Raw genomic sequence first — 20,197 nt, forward strand, 5'->3', positions numbered from 1 at the left:
TGCCATACACATTGATGGTGGTGGTACATACTTACTGATTTGCTAAATTTTTGTTAGAGTGAAGGTATCTTATTTTGTTGTTGTTTTTTACATTCTGTTAACTAATGAGTTGGGGATTGTTCCCATTAGGCAGCTGAAGAGGATACTTCCAGTTCTCTAGTGAAAGATCATCTCTTCCAGCAAGAGACAGTTATAACCAGTGAGCCTTACAGAAGCTCAAGACCTTCTCCCTTTGAAGATCTGAATGCCAGAAGAGTCTACTTGCAAAGCCAAGCCAATCAGGTGAGAAAATAAATATTTTTCAATATATTATTCATATTTATAGAAATCGGATGTGTTAGATGAGAACATTAGGACCATCTGCCCTTTACCAGTCAAAGAACAACAGAAACCCAGGAGAATAAGATTTATAATGAATCAAATCCGGAATGAGACAATACATATATGTCATAATGTCCTAAACAGGTTTAATAATTGAGTCATAAATTTGACTTTAAATTTTTTGATGATAAAGGGGAAAAGGTGTTGGTTACATTTTCATTATCCAGTAGAGGGATACAAAGGAACATAAACCATAGTTTCTGTTCTAAGAGAGTTTATGATGGCGTAATAGATACGTGCTCATAGTGATTGGGAGCACAGGATAGGGGTATTGAAGTCGTTGTGGAAGATAAGAGTTTGTGTTTTTTCTTAAGATACACCTGAACTTTTCAAGGATGAGAAAAATTGTTAACTAATTGAAGAGGGTGGGGCTGGTGATGAAAATTGGGGGGGAAAACACAGGAGGAGCGAGGGGATGAATGTTTTAAACAGGGAATTTTAGTCAGCATAGTCTGCCATAACAAAATACCATAAACTGGGTGGATTAAATAACAGGTTTTTTTCCTCACAGTTCTGAAAGCTTGGAAGTCCCAAAGTTAGGGTGCCAGCACGGTTGATTCCTAGTGAGGGCTCTCTTCTTGGATTACAGACAGCTGCTTTGTCTCAGTGCCAGAGAACGCCCAAGTGAGCAAGCTCTCTGGTGTCTCTTATAAAGGGCACTAATCCTATCATACCAGGACCACACCCTTCATGACCTAATTACCTCCTGAAGACCCCATCTCCAAATAGCATCACATTGGGGGTTTGGGTTTCATATAATTTGTGGGGGCCAGGGGTGACACAAACATTTAGTCCATAGCAGGGAACAGTATGAGCAGAGGTATGCATGATCTAGGGAGAAAACAACATGGAGGGTGAAAAAGAGAGGCAAAGAGAACAAGAGCCAGACTGTTGGGGTTTTATGTCCTGCAAACCACCTTGGACTTAAATCTTGTTTGTTGTTTCGCAAACCTGGGTACACATTCATGTGCCAGAAGACACAAGAAACCACAGGTTAAACACAGTGCATTTTTATGGAGTGTCACTTTTACTTACAAACAAAAAAATCCAAAGCGGTGTACCAGGTTTACATTCCCACTAGTTGTGGGAATTTTCCTGAATACTTGGTATTGCACCCCCCCTTTCCCCCCTCCCCCCTTTTTTCCCCAATTTAGTCACTTAGTGGAAGTAAAGTAGTATTTTATTGTGATTTTAGTTTATACTTTCCTGATTACTACTGCTGTTGAGCACCTTTTTTTATATGCTTATTGACCATTTAGAAATTGTTTTGTAAAGCACCTATTCAAGTATTTTGCACATCTAATATTGAGTTGTCTTTTTCTTATTGATTTATAGCCATTTTCTTTTTGTTTATTTTGGAAATAAGTCCTTTGTTGGGTATATATATATTGCAGATATCTTCTCTCTGGTGGTCTGTCTTTTCACTCTCTTAATAATGTCTTTTGCTGAATAAGAGTTCTTAATTTTAATAGAAGAGTGATTTAGTGATCGTTCCCTCTGTGGTTAGTGCTTTTTGTGTCATGTATAAGAAATCTTTGAGTATCCTCACCAAGCCATGAAGATATTTTATGTTGTCTTTTAGAAACTTTATTATTTTTTCTTTCATGTTTGATTTTTGTAAGTGGTATAAGATTAGGAGGTCAAGGGTTCCCTCCCTGCACCACAACCCCCAAATCTGGATAGCCAGTGATCCAGCACCATATAGTAAAAAATCTATGCTTTCTGAAACAAGTGCATTGCATTTTCAGCTTTGTCATGTGACTGTATGTGTGTGGATCTATTTCTATTCTCTGTTCTGTTCCCTTAGCCTATTTGTCTATTTTTATACCGGTATCACACTTTTAAAATAACAGTAGTTATATAATATTTCTGGGATCTGGGAGTTATGTCCCCCAGCTTTGTCCTTTAAGATCTTGTTGTTCTTGGACATATGTAAATTTTAGAGTCAGCTTATCAATTTCCACAAAACTTCTAGAATTTTTATTGACATTGTATTGCATTCATAAATTAATTTGGAGGAAGTTAACATCTTGACAATACTCAATCTTCTAATCCATGAAGTGGTAAATTCATTCATTTATCTTTTGTTAGATTTATTCTTAGGTATTTAATTTTTGTAAGTTTATTTAGTTATTAATTATAAGTATATTTTGTAAATTGATCTTATATCCAGAGACATTGTTAAACTAATTTATTAACTCTGTACTTAAAATCTGTAAATTTTTTAAATGTCTGTTTCTTGTCACACTGGCTAGGACTTCTAGTGCAGGGGGGATTGACTTTCTTATTTTGTTCCTTATCTCAGGGGAAAGCTTTCTATATTCATTGTATTCATCATTGACTATGATATTTGCTGTATGTTTTCATAGATCCTTTTAACAGATTAAGGTATCTATCTATTATTCCCACATTACTAAGTTTTTTATGACATGCTTCTGCAGTAATTGAGATGATTCTCATTTTTTTCCTTGTTGATTCTGTTGATTGGTAAATTGTAATAATTGGTTTGCAACCTTGCAGTCTTGGAATAAACCCATCTTGGTTGCCATATAATACTCATTATACATACACATATAAACATATGCACACATAAAATTGGGTTTAATAATATTTTATCTAGGATTCTTATGTCTGTGTTCATGGAAGAGATTGGCATATAATTTTCTTTTCCCATAAAATCCCAGGCAGGTGTTGTAATCAAGGTATGCTAACTCCATGAAACAAATTGGGCAGTGTTTCTTTTTTGCGGTTTGTGGAAAAGTTTAAAATTTGTTGTTTTTCTTAAATGTTTGGTAGAATTTCCTGGTGAAGCCATCTGAGCCCAGAATTTTCTTTATCAGATGATTTTGAGCTACAGATCGATTTCTTTAACAGATACAGGACTATGCTGATTTTCTAATTCTTTTTAGAAAGTCTTTTTACAGGATTTTGGTTTTTATTCCTTTTTTATGGAAAATTTCAAACATACTAGAAGTTGAATGAATAGTGCAGTCAATTGCTGTGTACTACCCTGCTTCTGACATTAGTCATTGGCAAAATGATGATATGCCATATTTTCATTATTATTCAGAAGTGGATTGATTTTTATGCATTTGGGGTTTTCTACTTTTCTTTTTATTGCAGATATTCTAAGAATATACTCTGAATGATTTCATTCGTTAACATTTGTTGAGGCTTATTTAATGACTCAACATAAGGTCCGTGTGCCATGTGCACTTGAAAAGACTTCATATTCTTAGATGTTGTGTGTAGTGTTCTTTCTATATATTAGGTCAGGTTTGTTATCCTTATTAACTTTAAAAAAATCTGCTTGTCAGTAACTGAGCAAGGTATGTTTAAAAATCTCCAACTTTGATGGTAGAATCATCTTGTTTTCATTCCATCAGTTATTTACTTTATATATTTTGAGGCTATTATATATTGCTTGTAATTTTATAATTGTCATACCTTTATGTTGAATTGACTCTCTTGTCATTATGAAATATCCTTCCTTATCTCTGGTAATACTTTTTGCCTAAAAGTCTACTATGTCTGATATTTTCTTTTGGCTAACGTTTACACAGTGTGTGTTTTCCCATCGTTGTACTTTCAACATTTATATGTCATATATAAGATGTCTCCTTTAAACCATATGCAGTTGGGTTTCGTTTTTTTCTCAGGGTGTTTTTGTGTTTTAGAGTATTTTGTCTCCTTCCTTTTACTGCAATTATTGATATAGTATAAATCTACCATCTTACTTGTTTTCTGTTTGCCCCATTTTTCTTTGTTCATTATTTCCTCCACTTGCCTTATTCAGGTATATTTAACTACTTGATTTTTCTTTTTTATTAGATAATTAATAATACAGTTCAGTGCTTTTATTGTAATCCTAGAGGTCACAAAACGCATTGTTAACTCCTTAGAATCTACCCTAAATTGATTGTTTTTTAAACCACTTCTGGAAAATGCATGGATCCTACAATACCTTAATGCCATTTATCTCTTGTTCATTTACCGTTTGTGTTGTTGTTGTCATGAAATTCATTCTGTGTGTATGTATTTATAACCTCCCAAAATAATATTTTAAACAGTCAACATTGATTTCAGTTTATCCGTCTACTTATGCTTTTGGCTGTTCTTTAATCCCTTGTTTATTACCATACTACCATGTAGGATCATTGGCTGCTTATTGCTGTTGGTGAATCTTCGTTGTCGTTTTTCTGGAAACATCTTTTATTTCCTCCATATTTGAAGGATGTTTTGCTGACTGTCACATTCTAAGTTATCATTTATTTTCTTTCACCACTTTAAAAGATGTCACACCATTATCCACACTTTTCCATCATTGCTATTGAGAAATGCTGTCTATCTTTGGCTTTTCGCTGTTTTATTATGCTATGCCTAGGTACTAGGTTTTTTTTATTGGGTTTATAGAGCTTTTTGAATCTGGCTGATATCTTTGAACAGATTTAGAAATTTCTCCACCATTGTCTCTTCAAATATTGTTTCTAAATCTGAGGCTCAGGGAGAGATATGGACTGAACTTAAAGTTGGGAGTCATTATCTAACGATGGAAATTAAAACTATGAGAGAAGTTTGAATTACTTTGTAAGAAGAATAGTATTCAAAGCTGGAACACTGAGGATCACTAAATGTTAAAAGACAGAGTGTTGAAGAAGAACAGTCACACAGATAGGAGAACTAGGAAAGGGCAATAATGTCTCAGAAGCCTGAGAAGGAGAGTTAAAAAGGTAAGTGAAGGAGTAGTTAATTAATGTATTGCAATTACATGGTCCAATAAAGGACCTGGATGGATCCTGGATTCATCTCTGTAAAGGTAATTGATACCCCTAGCATAGTTTCAGTGGGATTAGGAGGCATTCGTGACAGTATAAGAAACAACTTGTTTCTTTTTGTCTGAGCTCCTTTAAAAAGTTTGACTACAGAGGCCTTCCTTTAGAGAGCAGGTGGAGCTAGAAGGTGGAGGGCCAAGGAAATAAATATGTTTAAAATTTGAAGGGTTAAAGAAAGTGAGAAGTTAAAGATTTGGGACAGAGAGAATAATTGATAAAGACCCAAAGGAGACTATCAAGGACACAGGAGTTACACTGAAAGAGGAATTACTTCATTTTTCTAGACTGAAGAGAAGTTTAGGTAGAACTACAGATTTATTAAAAAGGAGGTAGAAGGTTAATGAAATTCAGACTTGATCAATTCAGCAGTGTGTGCCCTCGCATTCTTGGATAAACCTAAAATTTAATTGTTTTTGTCTTAAAAACTTGAATATGGGGGCAGGGGGTAAAGAGAAAATAAAAAACCTTCTGGATCATCTGGGAATTTTTCTTCCAGCAAGTCCCAATACAGCCATACCACAGCAAATAAATAAATATAGTTTGAAATATTCAAGTTAGACACAGATTGTGAAAGGTTCCCTGCCAATAGATCTGATTAATTAGGTTACTTAAGGTCGCAAGAAACATATATTCTCAGGCTATGTACGTTGGTGGGGACTTATCGTAATGACCTGGGCAAGCACCAGGCTAATAGCGTGTATTCATTCAGCCTCTCTGGTCCTCCCATAATTGGAACTTCAGTTAGGATTATCCCCCTTCCTCCACTCTAATTAAATCTAATGCCAGTGTTTCCCATATAAGTAAATGGTATATCACTTATACATTTGCTCAGGGCAGAAACTTGAAGCTATCCTGACTCGTTCCTCTGTCAATCTCATACTGTAGATATCAGCAGTCAATCAGCAATCCTGTAAGCACTACATTCAAAGTATATTTCTCAGACGTTCATCCTTTCTTACTGCTATAGTCTTCTAATTTCCCTACTTACACTCTTATCCTTCCCATCCACTCTAATAATCTGTTCACACAGTAACCAAAGTGATCCTTTAAAAAGATACAAATCAAATGTGTTCAAAACTTTATAAAAGTCTAACATCCTATTTAGAACAACATACAGAGGTTTTACAGAGCTGTGCATGATTTTGTTCGTGGCTTCTCCAGGTTTATTTTCTATTCTTTCTCACTCACAAGCTCCTTAATACCTCAACCTCCTATGTTTTAAGTATGTTAAGAATATCTATGCCTCCAGGGCTTTGCATCTGCTCTTCCTTTTATCTGGAACACTCTTCCTCCAGATGTTCCCGGAGCTTGCTCCTTACTTCAGGTCACCTCTTCTGTGAAGCCTTCCCTGAGCACTCTAAATGAAATACCAACCCTTCCATCACTGTATCCTTATGCTATTTTACTTTTCTTAATAACACTTATTTCCTGATTATAATTTGTCTCCTATTTGTACTTTTTTTGTTTGTTCACTGATACGTTCAGGAATCTAGAAGTTCCTAAGATAGAGTAAGCACCCAGTAAATATTTGTTGAATGAAAGAATAGATGAATAAATGCTAACAACATCACCTTGGAAGCATCCTACATCAGAGGAATAGCCTTGCCAAAAGGACTAGACTACTTCGTTGCTGTCAAGAAATATGAAGAGTGTGAGATTTAACCCTAGCTAGCAAGTTATATGAATGCTGCCAGAAGACATAAGACTGCTAGGTCAGAGACAAAGGACTGTTACTCACAGCACAATAGAGTAGCATGAGCTTCATGTTTGTGTCAGTTCCCCTTGCTTCCCAAGTCCCATGGGGGTGGTGCTAAGCTGCTCAGGTGAATATTGCACACTCAGTGGGTTTGCATCCCAATATTGGAACCCTGAGTTTTGGGGAACCCCAGTCTTTTATAATGGGCGATAATCCTGCCTGACTTTTGCCAGGGAGGGACACAGTGTCTTTGTTATACTCGTTAACTAAACAAACCTAACTTCAAAGGAGAGATACTATATCTTTCAAGGGTTTCCCTATTCACACGTCTTTGAAAAGATAGTCTGAAGCAAAGGCAGATAGTACCTCTACTCACTGTATCAGCAGAAGTGAGACCCATGGAGAATTGTCACCTAACACTAGTTTAGGTTTTTCCCTCTAGCAGTGCTTAAACAGGTATTGTCAGTGTTTGTCTTTGGCTCATTTTCTATGCTTCCATGGACTACTTAAATCCTTTTGATGGATTAGGTACATTCTTTCAAACTGCTAGTGCTCTCAGTCAGGTTTTAGTTAAATCTAATAGGCCTGGAGGCCATTATAGTCCTTTTACTCAATTTCGCTTACTTTCAAGTTCCTGGAGGTCATTTCACTGCAGATGAATAAGACCACATGTATTATGGTCTTACAATCAAAGGTTTATGATGTGTTTAATACATAGAAAATAATACATGTAATGAATACCTGAGAAAGCAAAAAACTTTTAAAAAAGAGCACCTCCAATCCTGTTCCCTTGCCTTCATCCTAGAGGTGACCTTTACCTTGGGCTGTGTTTGCTTATTAGCATTCTTATGCTTTTCTTGGTAATTCTACCACTTCTTTTTCTTCTGCCAGTAGATATTTTAGTTGTTGCCATATTTTTGATATTAGGCATACTGCTAGTACAAACCCTCAGCTATTCTTGTGCAAGAGTTTCTTTAGGGTATACAGAAATGGGCCTTTGATATTGATGTGCTATAAAAAGGCTCTTGGGCAAATTAGTCTATAGGATTCATGTGTTCTGTGACTATAAGAGAGATATTTTGAGCATTTGAGAGGTTAGAGAAATAACGCTGAATATTCCATTACAAACTAATTTTAACCATATACTCTTATATAACTTGTTATTGAGTAATAAAATTTTCAGTGACACTTCTTTTTGAATTTTATTTTTGGCCAGTATCTCCTAGTTTATGGTGGTTTTTCACTCTTTTTATGGTGTTTTGGTGAACAGATGTTCCAAAATTTAATACAATTGAATTTATCATTCTTTTCGTGGTGGTGTTTTTAAAAACTCCTCCCCACCCTTATCTGAAAGATTTTTCTCTTGATTTTATTCTAAAAGTTTTGCAGTTTTGTTCGTAAAACAAACTGATTTTTGTTCCACTTTTATTTTTTCCATATGGATTACTGATTGTTAACAGCACCACTTATTGGATCCTTCCCCCTACTAATAGGCAGTGCCATATCTGTCATATATCAAGTTTCTATTTCTGGTCTCTCTTATCTGTTGGTCTGTTTGTCCTGGCACCAGTGCCACTTGTCTTCTTTACTATAGGATGTTTTAACTCTATAGCAAGTCTTAATATCTGTAGAGCAAGTGCACCTACCACTTTTTTCTTCTTCTCTTTTTTGTTGGTGGGTTGGGGAGCTGTTTAGTCTTCCACAGAATTTAGAATTAGCTTGGGACTTCCCCAGTGATCCAGTGGTTAAGACTCCACCTTCCAGTGCAGCGGGGTGTGGGTTCAATCCCTGGTTGGGGAACTAGGATCCCACATGCCATGGGGTGTGGCCAAAAAAAAAAACTTAGAATTAGCTTATCAAGTTTGTTGAAAAATCCATCTGCAGTCTATATTTGAATTGCACTGAATCTGTATATTAGTTTGGGGAAGAATTTAGCCTTCTTTTCCATGAATATATAATATATCCTTCTATTTAGCTCATCTATAATGCTCAATAAAGCTTTGTATTTTCTTCATGAAAAGATATCATATATCTTTTAAAAGAGTGGATATATGGGGCTTCCCTGGTGGCACAGTGGTTAAGAATCCGCCTGCCAATGCAGGGAACACAGGTTTGAGCCCTGGTCCAGGAAGATCCCACATGCCTCAGAGCAGCTAAGCCTGTGCGCCACAACCACTGAGCCTGCGCTCTAGAGCTTGCGAGCCACAACTACTGAGCCCACAGGCCACAACTACTGAAGCCTGCGTGCTCAGAACTCGTGCTCCGTAACAAGAGAGGCCACCGCAGTGAGAAGCCCACACACCACGATTAAGAGTGGCCCCTGCTCGCCGCAACTAGAGAGAGCCTGCGCACAGCAACAAAGACCCAAAATGAGTCAAAAATACACTTTAAAAAGAAGAGTGGATATATGTATATGTATAACTGATTCACTTTGCTGTATATGTGAAACTAACACACATTGTAAGTCAATTATACTCCAATAAACAATTAAAAAAAAAAAACATTGGAGAGGTTATAATCATGCAAAAGTAATCCAGCCTGTGCCCTAGAGCCCACGAGCCACAACTACTGAAGCCCGAGCACCTAGAGCCTATGCTCCGCAACAGGAGAAGCCACCACGATGAGAAGCCCGCGCACCGCAAAGAAGAGTAGCACAAGCTCGCCGCCACTAGAGAAAACCTGCATGCAGCAGTGAAGACCCAATGCAGCCAAAAATAAAGATCTTTAAAAAAAAAAAAGTAATCCAGAAATCTTACTTCATCCCACATCAGTCCTTTAGTCCTACAACATAATTAAAATTGAAATACTTCTGTTCCTCTTTATGTTCCTACCATGTGATTAAAGTGCTAATGAAAGTAAAATTCAAAACTGCAGGAAACAAGGCCAGGAATGAGATAACCTCTTCAGTCGTTAACTATTTTTATTAAACTTTCTTTCCTGTTTAAGACACTACTAATACTGAGTAGGTGGTTCGAGTTGGATATATCCATTTAAATTGCTTTTTGAATTGAAGCATACAAACTTTTTAATCCAGCATTTTTACTTTTAGCAATTTCTGATACAGATACACTTGGACATGTGTATTAAAGGTAAATATGTATAAGGATAATTTATGCAGTATTGTTTGTAACAGCAAAAGGTGGGGAAAAGCCTATATATATATATAAATCAGACTAGTTAAATTAAGTCATCCATTCAGTGGAATACTAAGCTGCTATTAAAAGAATTAGGTATTAAAAAAATTAGGTATAAACACATACGCACACTTGCATGTGTGTGTAAATTAAATATGTGGCCAAAAAGTGGTAAGTACCACCTGAGTGGTGCATTTGTTACAATTGGTGAACCTACATTGATACATCATATAATCACCCAAAGTGCATAGTTTACAGTAGGGTTCATTCTTGGTGTTGTGCATTCTGTGGATTTGGACAAATATATAATGATATGTGTCCATCATTATAGTATCATATAGACTTTTTTCACTGACCTAAAAATCCTCTGTTCTCTGCCTGTTCTTCCCTCCTTACCTCTCCCTTCTCCCAAACACAGATCCTGGCAACCACTGATCTTTTTACTGTCTCCATAGTTTTACCTTTACCAGAATGTCATATAGTTGGAATCATACAGTATGTAACCTTTCACTTAGTAATGTGCACGTAAGGTTTTTTCATGTCTTTTTTTTTCAATACTGAGTAATATTCCATTGTCTGGATATACCACTGTTTGTGTATCCACTGAGCCTACTGAATAGATAAACTTAGTTTCTTCCAAGTTTTAGCAATTATGAATAAGGCTGCTGTAAACATTTGTGTGCAGGTTTTTGTGTGGACATGTTTTTGATTCCCTCGGGTAAATACCAAGGAGTACAATTGCTGGATCATATGGGAAGAGTATGCTTAGTTTTATAAGAAACTGCCAAATTGTTTTCCCAAGTGGCTGTACCATCTTGCATTCCCATCAGTAATGAATGAGGTTTCCTGTTGCTCCGTGTCCTCCCCAGCACTTGGTGTTGTCAGTGTTCTGGATATTGGCCATGCTACTGGGTGTGTAGTGGTATCTCGTATTTTTAACTTGCATTTCCCTGTGGTGACTTATGGCGTGGAGCATCTTTTAATACGCTGATTTGCCATCTGTATATCTTCCTTGGGGAAGTGTCTGTTGAGGTCCTTGGCACATTTTTAAATCAGGTTGTGTATTTTCTTATTGTTGATTTTTTAATAGTTCTTTGTATATTTTATCTAAAGAAGGAACCTATTAATGAAAAATATGACACATATAAAGAAAAAAAGAGGTTTTTGTACATTATAGGTATCAGTCCTTTATCAGGTATCTTTTACAATATTGTCTCTTACTCTGTGACTTGTCTTCTCATTCTCTTGACATTTTATTTTTCAGAGTAGATGTTTTTAATTTTAATGAGGCCCAGCTTATCAATGCTTTCTTTCATGAATCTTTGATATATCTTAAAAGTCACTGCCATAACCAAAGTCATCTATTCTGTTCCATTGACCTATTTTTTATTTTTGCTGGTACCACACCGTCTTTCTTAGTGTAGCTTTATAGAAGATCTTGAAGTCAGATAATATCAGTTCTCTAACTTTTATTCTCCCTCAGTACTGTGTTGGTTATTCTGGGTCTTTTGCCTGTCTATGTAAACTTTAGAACCATTTTGTTAATATCCACAAAATAACTTGCTGGGATATTAATTGGGATTGCATTGAATCTATAGGCCAGCTGGGGAAAAACTGACATGTGACAGCCTTGAATCTTCCAATTTACAAACATGGATTATCTATATTTATTTCTTTGATTTCATTCATCAGAGTTTGATAGTTTTCCTCATACAGATCTTGTACGTATTTTGTTAGATTTATGCATTAAGTATTTCATTTTGGGGGATGCTAACGTAAATGGTTTTTAATTTCAAATTCCACTTCTGGTTTGTTTGTTTGTTTTTGCCGCACCATATAGCATGTGGAATCTTAGTTCCCTGACCAGGGATCAAACCTTTGCCCCCTGCAGTGGAAGCACAGAGTCTTAACCCCTGGACCACCAGGGAAATCCCTTGTTCATTGTTGGTTTATAGAAAAGTGATTGTCTTTTGTGTATAAGCCTTGTATCCTGCAACTTTACTATAAATCATTTATTAGATGCAGGAGTTATTTTGTTGATTTTTTCAAATTTTCTATATAGATGATCATGTCATCTGTGAACATGGACAGCTTTATTTCTTCTCGATCTGTATACTGTTTATGTCTTTTTCTTGTCTTACTGCATTAGCTAGAAATTCCAGTATGATGTTGAAAAGGAATGGTGAGAGAAGGGACATCCTTGCCTCCTTGTACCTGATCTTAGTGGGAAAACTAAAAGTTTCTCACCATTAATTATATTAGTTTCAGGGTTTCTGTAGATATTCTTTATAAGTTGAAGAAGTTCTCCACTGTTCCCAATTTACAGAGTTTTTATCATGAATGGGTGTTGGATTTTGTCAAATACTTTTTCACAATATATCGATAAGATCATGTGATTTGATGTGTTACATTAATAGATATTTTAATGTTAAACCAGCCTTGCATAGTGGGGTTGAATCCACTTGGTCATGATGTATAATTCTTTCTATAGATTGTTGGATTCAATGAGCTAATATTTTGTTGAGGATTTTTGCATCAGTGTTTATTTGAGATGTCTGTATTTTTGTTTGTTTTCCTTTTTGGTAATGTTTTTGTCTGGTTTTAGGATTAAGATAATGCTGACCTCTTGGAATGAGTTAGGAAGTATTTTCTGTTTTCTATCTTCTGAAAGGGATTGGAGAGAATTGGTGTAATTTCTTACTTAAAGTTTTGTGGTATTCACCAGTAAACCCCAGCTGGATCTGTGTGCTTTCTATTTTGGAAGGTTATTAATTATCCGTTCAACTTCTTTAATAGATATAGATAGACCTATTCAGATTGTTTTCTTCTTCTTGTGTGAGTTTTGGCAGATTGTGTCTTTCAAGGAATAGATACATTTCATCTAGGTTATCAGATTAGTGGATGTAGAGTTGTTCATAGCATTCCTTTATTATCCTTTTAAATGTTCATGGAATCTGTAGTGATACCTCCTTTTTCGTTTCTGATAGTGATTTGTGTCCTCTTTTTTTTCTCTTAGTTGTCCTGACTAGAGGCTTATCAGTTTTGCGGATCTTTTTAAAGAACCAACTTTTGGTTTAATTAATATTCTCTGTTGATTTCCTGCTTTCAGTTTCATTGATTTCTACTCTAATTCTTATTATTTCTTTTCCTTGCTGTGGATTGAATCTTTTCCTAGTTTTCTAAGGTAGAAACTTATATTATTGATTTTAGATCTTCTTTCCTAATATATTTAATGCTATAAATTTCCCTCTATGCACTACTATTGCTGTATCCCACAATATTTGATAAGTTGTGTTTTCATTTCTATTTATTTCAAAATAATTTTTAATTTCTGTTGATATTTCTATTTTGACCCATGCGTTATTTAGAAGTGTGTTGTTTAACTTCCACTTATTTGGTGATTTTCCAGATATCCTTCTGTTACTGACTTATACGTGAATTCCTTCATAGTCTGAGAATGGACATTGTATGATTTCTACTCTTTTAAATTTGTTAAGGTTTGTTTTATGTTCAAGAATGTGGTCTATCTTGCTTAAGGTTCCATGTAAGCTTGCAAAAATGTGTATTCTGCTGTTGTTGGATGAAGTAGTCTTCAGATGTCAATTATATCCACTTGATTGAAGGTGGTGTTTAGTTCACCTGTGTCCTTACTGATTCCCTGCTTGCTGAATCTGTTCATTTCTTTATTGTTTATTAGCATCTTTGTTGGAGTATAATTGCTTTACAATGTTGTCTTAGTTTCTGCTGTATAACAAAATGAATCAGTTATATGTGTACATATATCCCCATATCCCCTCCCTCTTACACCTCCCTCCCACCCTCCCTATCCCACACCTCTAGGTGGTCAGAGCCCCGAGCTGATCTCCCTGTGCTATGCAGCTGCTTCCCACTAGCTACCTGTTTTACCTTTGGTAGTGTATATATGTCAGTGCTACTCTTTTACTTCATCCCAGCTTACCCTACCCACTCCCCGGGTCCTCAAGTCCATTCTCTACGTCTGTGTCTTTATTCCTGTCCTGCCCCTATGTTCATCAGAAGCACTTTTTTTTTTTAGGTTCCATATATATGTGTTAGCATACGGTATTTGTTTTTCTCTTTCTGAGTTACTTCACTCTGTATGACAGACTCTAGCTCCATCCACCTCACTGCAAATAACTCAATTTCATTTCTTTTTATAGCCAAGTAATACTCCATTATATATATGTGCCACATCTTCTTTATCCATTCATCTGTCGACAGACATTTAGGTTGCTTCCATGTTCTGGCTATTGTAAATAGTGCTGCAATGAACATTGTGGTACGTGTCTCCTTTTGAATTATGGTTTTCTCAGGGTATACGCCCAGTAGTGGGATTGCTGGATCATATGGTAATTCTATTTTTAGTTTTTTAAGGAACCTCCAAACTGTTCTCTAGTGGCTATATCAATTTACATTCCCACCAACAGTGCAAATGGTTCCCATTTCTCCACACCCTCTCCAGCATTTATTGTTTGGAGATTTTTGGATGATGGCCATTCTCACCAGTGTGAGGTGATACCTCATTGTGGTTTTGATTTGCATTTCTCTAATGATTAGTGATGTTGAGCATCCTTTCATTTGTTTGTTGGCAATCTGTATATCTTCTTTGGAGAAATGTCTATTTAGGTCTTCTGCCCATTTTTGGATTGGGCTGTTTGTTTTTTTGATATTGAGCTGCATGAGCTGCTTGTATATTTTGGAGATTAATCCTTTGTCAATTGCTTCATTTGCAAATATTTTCTCCCATTCTGAGGGTTGTCTTTTCATCTTGTTTATGGTTTCCTTTGCTGTGCAAAAGCTTTTAAGTTTCATTAGGTCCCATTTGATCATTTCTGTTTTTATTTCCATTTCTCTAGGAGGTGGGTCAAAAAGGATCTTGCTGTGATTTATGTCATAGAGTGTTCTGCCTATGTTTCCCTCTAACAGTTTTATAGTGTCTGGCCTTACATTTAGGTCTTTAATCCATTTTGAGTTTATTTTTGTGTATGGTGTTAGGGAGTGTTCTAATTTCATTCTTTTACATGTAGCTGTCCTGTTTTCCCAGCACCACTTATTGAAGAGGCTGTCTTTTCTCCATTGTTTATCCTTGCCTCCTTTATCAAAGATAAGGTGACCATGTGTGCATGGATTTCTCTGGGCTTTCTCTCCTGTTCCATTGATCTATATTTCTGTTTTCGAGCCAGTACCAATCATACTGTCTTGATTACTGTACCTTTGTAGTATAGTGTGAAGTCAGGGAGCCTGATTCCTCCAGCTTCATTTTTCTTTCTCAGGAATGCTTTGGCTGTTAGGGGCCTTTTGTGTTTCCATACATATTGTAAAATTTTTTGTACTAGTTCTGTGAAAAATGCCATTGGTAGCTTGCTAGGGCTTACATTTAATCTGTAGATTGCTTTGGGTAGTAGTATAGTCATTTTCACAAGGTTGATTCTTCCAATCCAAGAACATGGTATGTCTCTCCAGCTGTTTCTATCCTCTTTAATTTCTTTCATCAGTGTCTTACAGTTTTCTGCATACAGGTCTTTTGTCTCCTTAGGTAGGTTTATTCCTAGGTATTTTACTCTCTTTGTTGCAGTGGTAAATGGGATTGTTTCCTTAATTTCTTTTTCAGATTTTTCATCATTAGTGTATAGGAATGCAAGAGATTTCTGTGCATTAATTTTGTATCCTGTTACTTTACCATATCCATTGATTATCTCTGATAGTTTTCTGGTAGCATCTTTAGGATTCTCTATGTATACTTTCATGTCATCTGCAAACAGTAACAGTTTTACTTCTTCTTTTCCAATTTTGATTCCTTTTATTTCTTTTTCTTCTCTGATTGCTGTGGCTAAAAATTCCGAAACCATGTTGAACAATAGTGGTGAGAGTAGGCAACCTTGTCTTGTTCCTGATCTTAGAGGAAATGGTTTCAGTTTTTCACCATTGAGAATGATGTTGGCTGTGGGTTTGTCATATATAGCCTTTATTATGTTGAGGTAGGTTCCCTCTATGCCCACTTTCTGGAGAGTTTTTATCATAAATGGGTTTTGAATTTTGTCGAAAGCTTTTTCTGCATCTACTGAGATGATCATACTGTTTTTATCCTCGGTTTGTTAATATAGTGTATCACATTGATCGATTTGCGTATATTGAAGAATCCTTGTGTTCCTGTCATAAACCCCACTTGATCCTGGTGTATGGTCCTTTTAACGTGCTGTTGGATTCTGTTTGCTAGTATTTTGTTGAGGATTTTTCCATCTATGTTCATCAGTGATATTGGCCTGCAGTTTTCTTTCTTTGTGACATCTTTGTCTGGTTTTGGTATCAGGGTGATGGTGGCCTTGTAGGATGAATTTGGGAGTGTTCCCCCCTCTGCTATGTCTTGGAAGAGTGTGAGAAGGGTGGGTGTTAGCTCTTCTCTAAATGTTTAATAGAATTCACCTGTGAAGCTGTCTGGTCCTGGGCTTTTGTTTGCTGGAAGATTCTTAATCAGTTTCAGTTTCAGTGCTTGTGATTGGTCTCTTCATATTTTCTATTTCTTCCTGGCTCAGTTTCAGAAGGTTATGCTTTTCTAAGAATTTGTTCATTTCTTCCAGGTTGTCCATTTTATTGGCATATAGTTGCTTGTGGTAGTCTCTCATGATCCTTTGTATTTCTGCACTTGCAGTTGTTACTTCTCCTTTTGCATTTCTAATTCTGTTGATTTGAGTTTTCTCCCTTTTTTTCTTGATGAGTCTGGCTAATGGTTTATCAGTTTTGTTTATCTTCTCAAAGAACCAGCTTTTTTAGTTTTATTGATCTTTGCTATTGTTTCCTTTTCTTTTTCATTTATTTCTGATCTGATGTTTATGATTTCTTTCCTTCTGCTCACTTTCAGGGGGATTTTTGTTCTTCTTTCTCTCATTGCTTTAGGTGTAAGTTTAGGTTGTTTATTTGAGATTTTTATTGTTTCTTGAGGTAGGATTGTATTGTTATAAACGTCTGTCTTAGAACTGCTTTTGCTGCATCCGATAGGTTTTGGGCCATCTGGTTTTCATTGTCATTAGGTATTTTTTGGTTTCCTCTTTGATTTCTTCAGTGATCTCTTGGTTATTTAGTAGAGTATTGTTTAGCCTCCATGTGTTTATATTTTTTACAGTTTTTCCCCTGTAATTGATATCTCATCTCATAGTATTGTGGTCAGAAAAGATACTTGTTACTATTTCAGTTTTCTTAAATTTACCGAGGCTTGATTTGTGACCCAAGATATGATCTATCCTGGAGAATGTTCCATGAGCACTTAAGTAGAAACTGTATTCTGTTGTTTTTGAATGGAATGTCCTATAAATGTCAATTAAGTCTATCTGGTCTAATGTGTCTTTTAAAGCTTGTGTTTCCTTTTTTATTTTCATTTTGGATGATCTGTCCTTTGGTGAAAGTGGGGTGGGTGTTAAAAGTCCCCTACTATTATTGTTACTGTTGATTCCCCCTTTTATGGCTATTAGCGTTTGCCTTATGTATTGATGTGCTCCTATGTTGGGTACATAAATATTCACAATTGTTATATCTTCTTGGATTGATCCCTTGATCATTATGTAGTGTCCTTCTTTGTCTCTTGTAATAGTCTTTATTTTAAAGTCTGTTTTGTCTGATATGAGTATTGCTACTTCAGCTTTCTTTTGATTTCCATTTGCATGGAATACCTTTTTCCATCCCCTCACTTTCAGTCTGTATGTGTCCCTAGGTCTGAAGTGGTCTCTTGTAGACAGCATACATGTGGGTCTTGTTTTTGCATTCAGCTGGTCTGTGTCTTTTGGTGGGAACATTTAATCCATTTACATTGAAGTTAATTATCAATATGTATGTTCCTGTTACCGTTTTCTTAATTGTTTTGGGTTTGTTTTTGTAGGTCTTTTCCTTCTCTTGTGTTTCCTGCCTAGAGAAGTTCCTTTAGCATTTGTTGTAAAGCTGGTTTGGTGGTGCTGAATTCTCTCAGCTTTTGCTTGTCTGTAAAGGTTTTAATTTCTCTGCTGAACCTGAATGAGATCCTTGCTGTGTAGAGTAATCTTTGTTGTAGGTTTTTCCCTTTCATCGCTTTAATATGTCCTACCACTCCCTTCTGGCTTGGAGAGTTTCTGCTGAAAGATCAGCTGTTAATCTTATGGAGATTCCCTTGTATGTTATTTGTTGCTTTTCCCTTGCTGCTTTTAATATTTTTTCTTTGAATTTTTTTTTTGATAGTTTGATTAATATGTGTCTTTTCATGTTTCTCTTTGGCTTTATCCTGTATGGGGCTCTCTGCACTTCCTGTACTTGATTGACTCTTTCCTTTCCCATGTTGGGAAGTTTTCAACTATAATGTCTTCAAATATTTTCTCAGACCCTTTCTTTTTCTCTTCGTCTGAGACCCCTATAATCAAATATTGGTTCATTTACTGTTGTCCCAGAGGTCTCTGAGACTGTCCTCAATTCTTTTCATTCTTTTTTCTTTATTCTGCTCTGCAGTAGTTATTTCCACTATTTTATCTTCCAGGTCACTTATCCGTTCTTCTGCCTCAGTTATTCTGGTATTGATTCCTTCTAGAGTATTTTTAATTTTACTTATTGTGTTGTTCATCATTCTTTGTTTGCTTTTTAGTTCTAGGTCCTTGTTAAACATTTCTTGTATTTTCTCTATTCTATTTCCAAGATTTTGAATCATCTTTACTATCATTACTCTGAATTCTTTTTCAGGTAGACTGCCTATTTCCTCTTCAGTTGTTTGGTCTGGTGGGTTTTTACCTTGCTCCTTCATCTGCTGCATATTTCTGTTTTCTCATTTTGTTTAATTTATTGTGTTTGGGGCCTCCTTTTCGCAGGCTGCAGGTTCATATTTCCTGTTATTTTTTGCTGTATGCCCCAGTGGGTGAGGTTGGTTCAGTGGCTTCCTGAACCAGTGGCTTCAGTGCCCCAGGCTTCCTGGTGGAGGGGACTGGTGCCTGTGTTCTGGTGGGTGGAGCTGTTTCTTGTCCTTTTGGTGGGCAGGGCTGCAGCTCGTTGTGTGTTTTGGAGTGTCCATGAACTTAGTATGACTTTAGGCAGCCTCTCTGCTCATGGGTGGGGTTGTGTTCCTGTCTTGCTAGTTGTTTGGCATGGGGCATCCAGCACTGGAGCTTGTTGGCCGTTGGGTGGAGCTGGGTCTTAGTATTGAGATGAAGATCTCTGAGAGAGCTCTTGCTGATTGATACTATGTGGGGCCGGGAGGTTTCTGGTTGTCCAGTGTCCTGGACTCAGTACTCCCACCATGGAGGCTCAGGCCCAACACCCAGCCAGAGTACCAAGACCCTCCCAGCCACATAACTCAGGAAAAAAAGGAAGAAAGAAAAACAACAACAACCAAAAAAATGAACAGACAGAACCCTAGGACACATGGTAAAAGCAAAACCCTTGGTGAAATTTCAGACCCACAGAATATTGGGTCTGCTTCATGCGGAAGATCCAGTAGTGAGCCAGAAGAAGCCAAGAAGGATGGATTCCAGGTATGATGCAGAGATTGTAAAGTTACTTTTGGTTCTCAAGACATCAGTCTGTTCATTTCTGGTAGAGAGGGATATTGAAATCTCCAGCTATGATAATGGGTGTATCCGTTTCCTTCAGGTTCTATCAGTTTTTGCCTCACATAATTTGATGCTGTGTTGTTAAACACATACACAATGAGGATTGTTATGTCTTCTTGGGGAATTAACCCCTTTATCATTATATAATGCCTTCTTTATCACTGATAACTTTCCTTGTTTTGAAGTCTGTTCTGTCTGAAATTAATATAGGATCTCCTGCTTTCTTTTGGTTAGTATTAGCGTGGTGTATTTTTCTCCAGCCATTTACTTTTACTCTAACAACACTAAACCACTTTACAGTGAGTGGGAGTACTTTATAATAACCATAATCCTAATTCCTTCTTCCACTCCTTGCATCATTGCTGTCAGTCATCTTATTTTATATACATACATATGCATATGTGTGTAAATATGTGCATAATCATACATGATCAAGTACACTGTTGCTGTTTGTTTTTGGCCACGCTGCTTGGCATGCAGGATCTTAGTTCCCTGACCATGGCTCACAGGCCCAGCCACTCCACGGCATGTGGGATCCTCCCAGACCAGGGCACCAACCCGTGTCCCCTGCATCAGCAG

At 36.5% G+C, this 20,197-nt stretch overlaps 1 protein-coding gene across 1 annotated transcript in view; it reads left to right on the forward strand.

The window, feature by feature from the left end:
- Window positions 1–20,197, forward strand: part of SPRED1 (sprouty related EVH1 domain containing 1) — a 116,679-nt gene that overhangs the window by 88,315 nt on the left and 8,167 nt on the right. The window contains exon 5 of the mRNA XM_065872226.1: window positions 130–282. Within this exon, the coding sequence (XP_065728298.1) occupies window positions 130–282 (153 nt within the window). The remainder of the gene's footprint in view (window positions 1–129; window positions 283–20,197) is intronic.

Source organism: Phocoena phocoena, chromosome 2, assembly GCF_963924675.1.
Source record: "Phocoena phocoena chromosome 2, mPhoPho1.1, whole genome shotgun sequence".
Taxonomy (NCBI): Eukaryota; Metazoa; Chordata; class Mammalia; order Artiodactyla; family Phocoenidae; genus Phocoena; species Phocoena phocoena.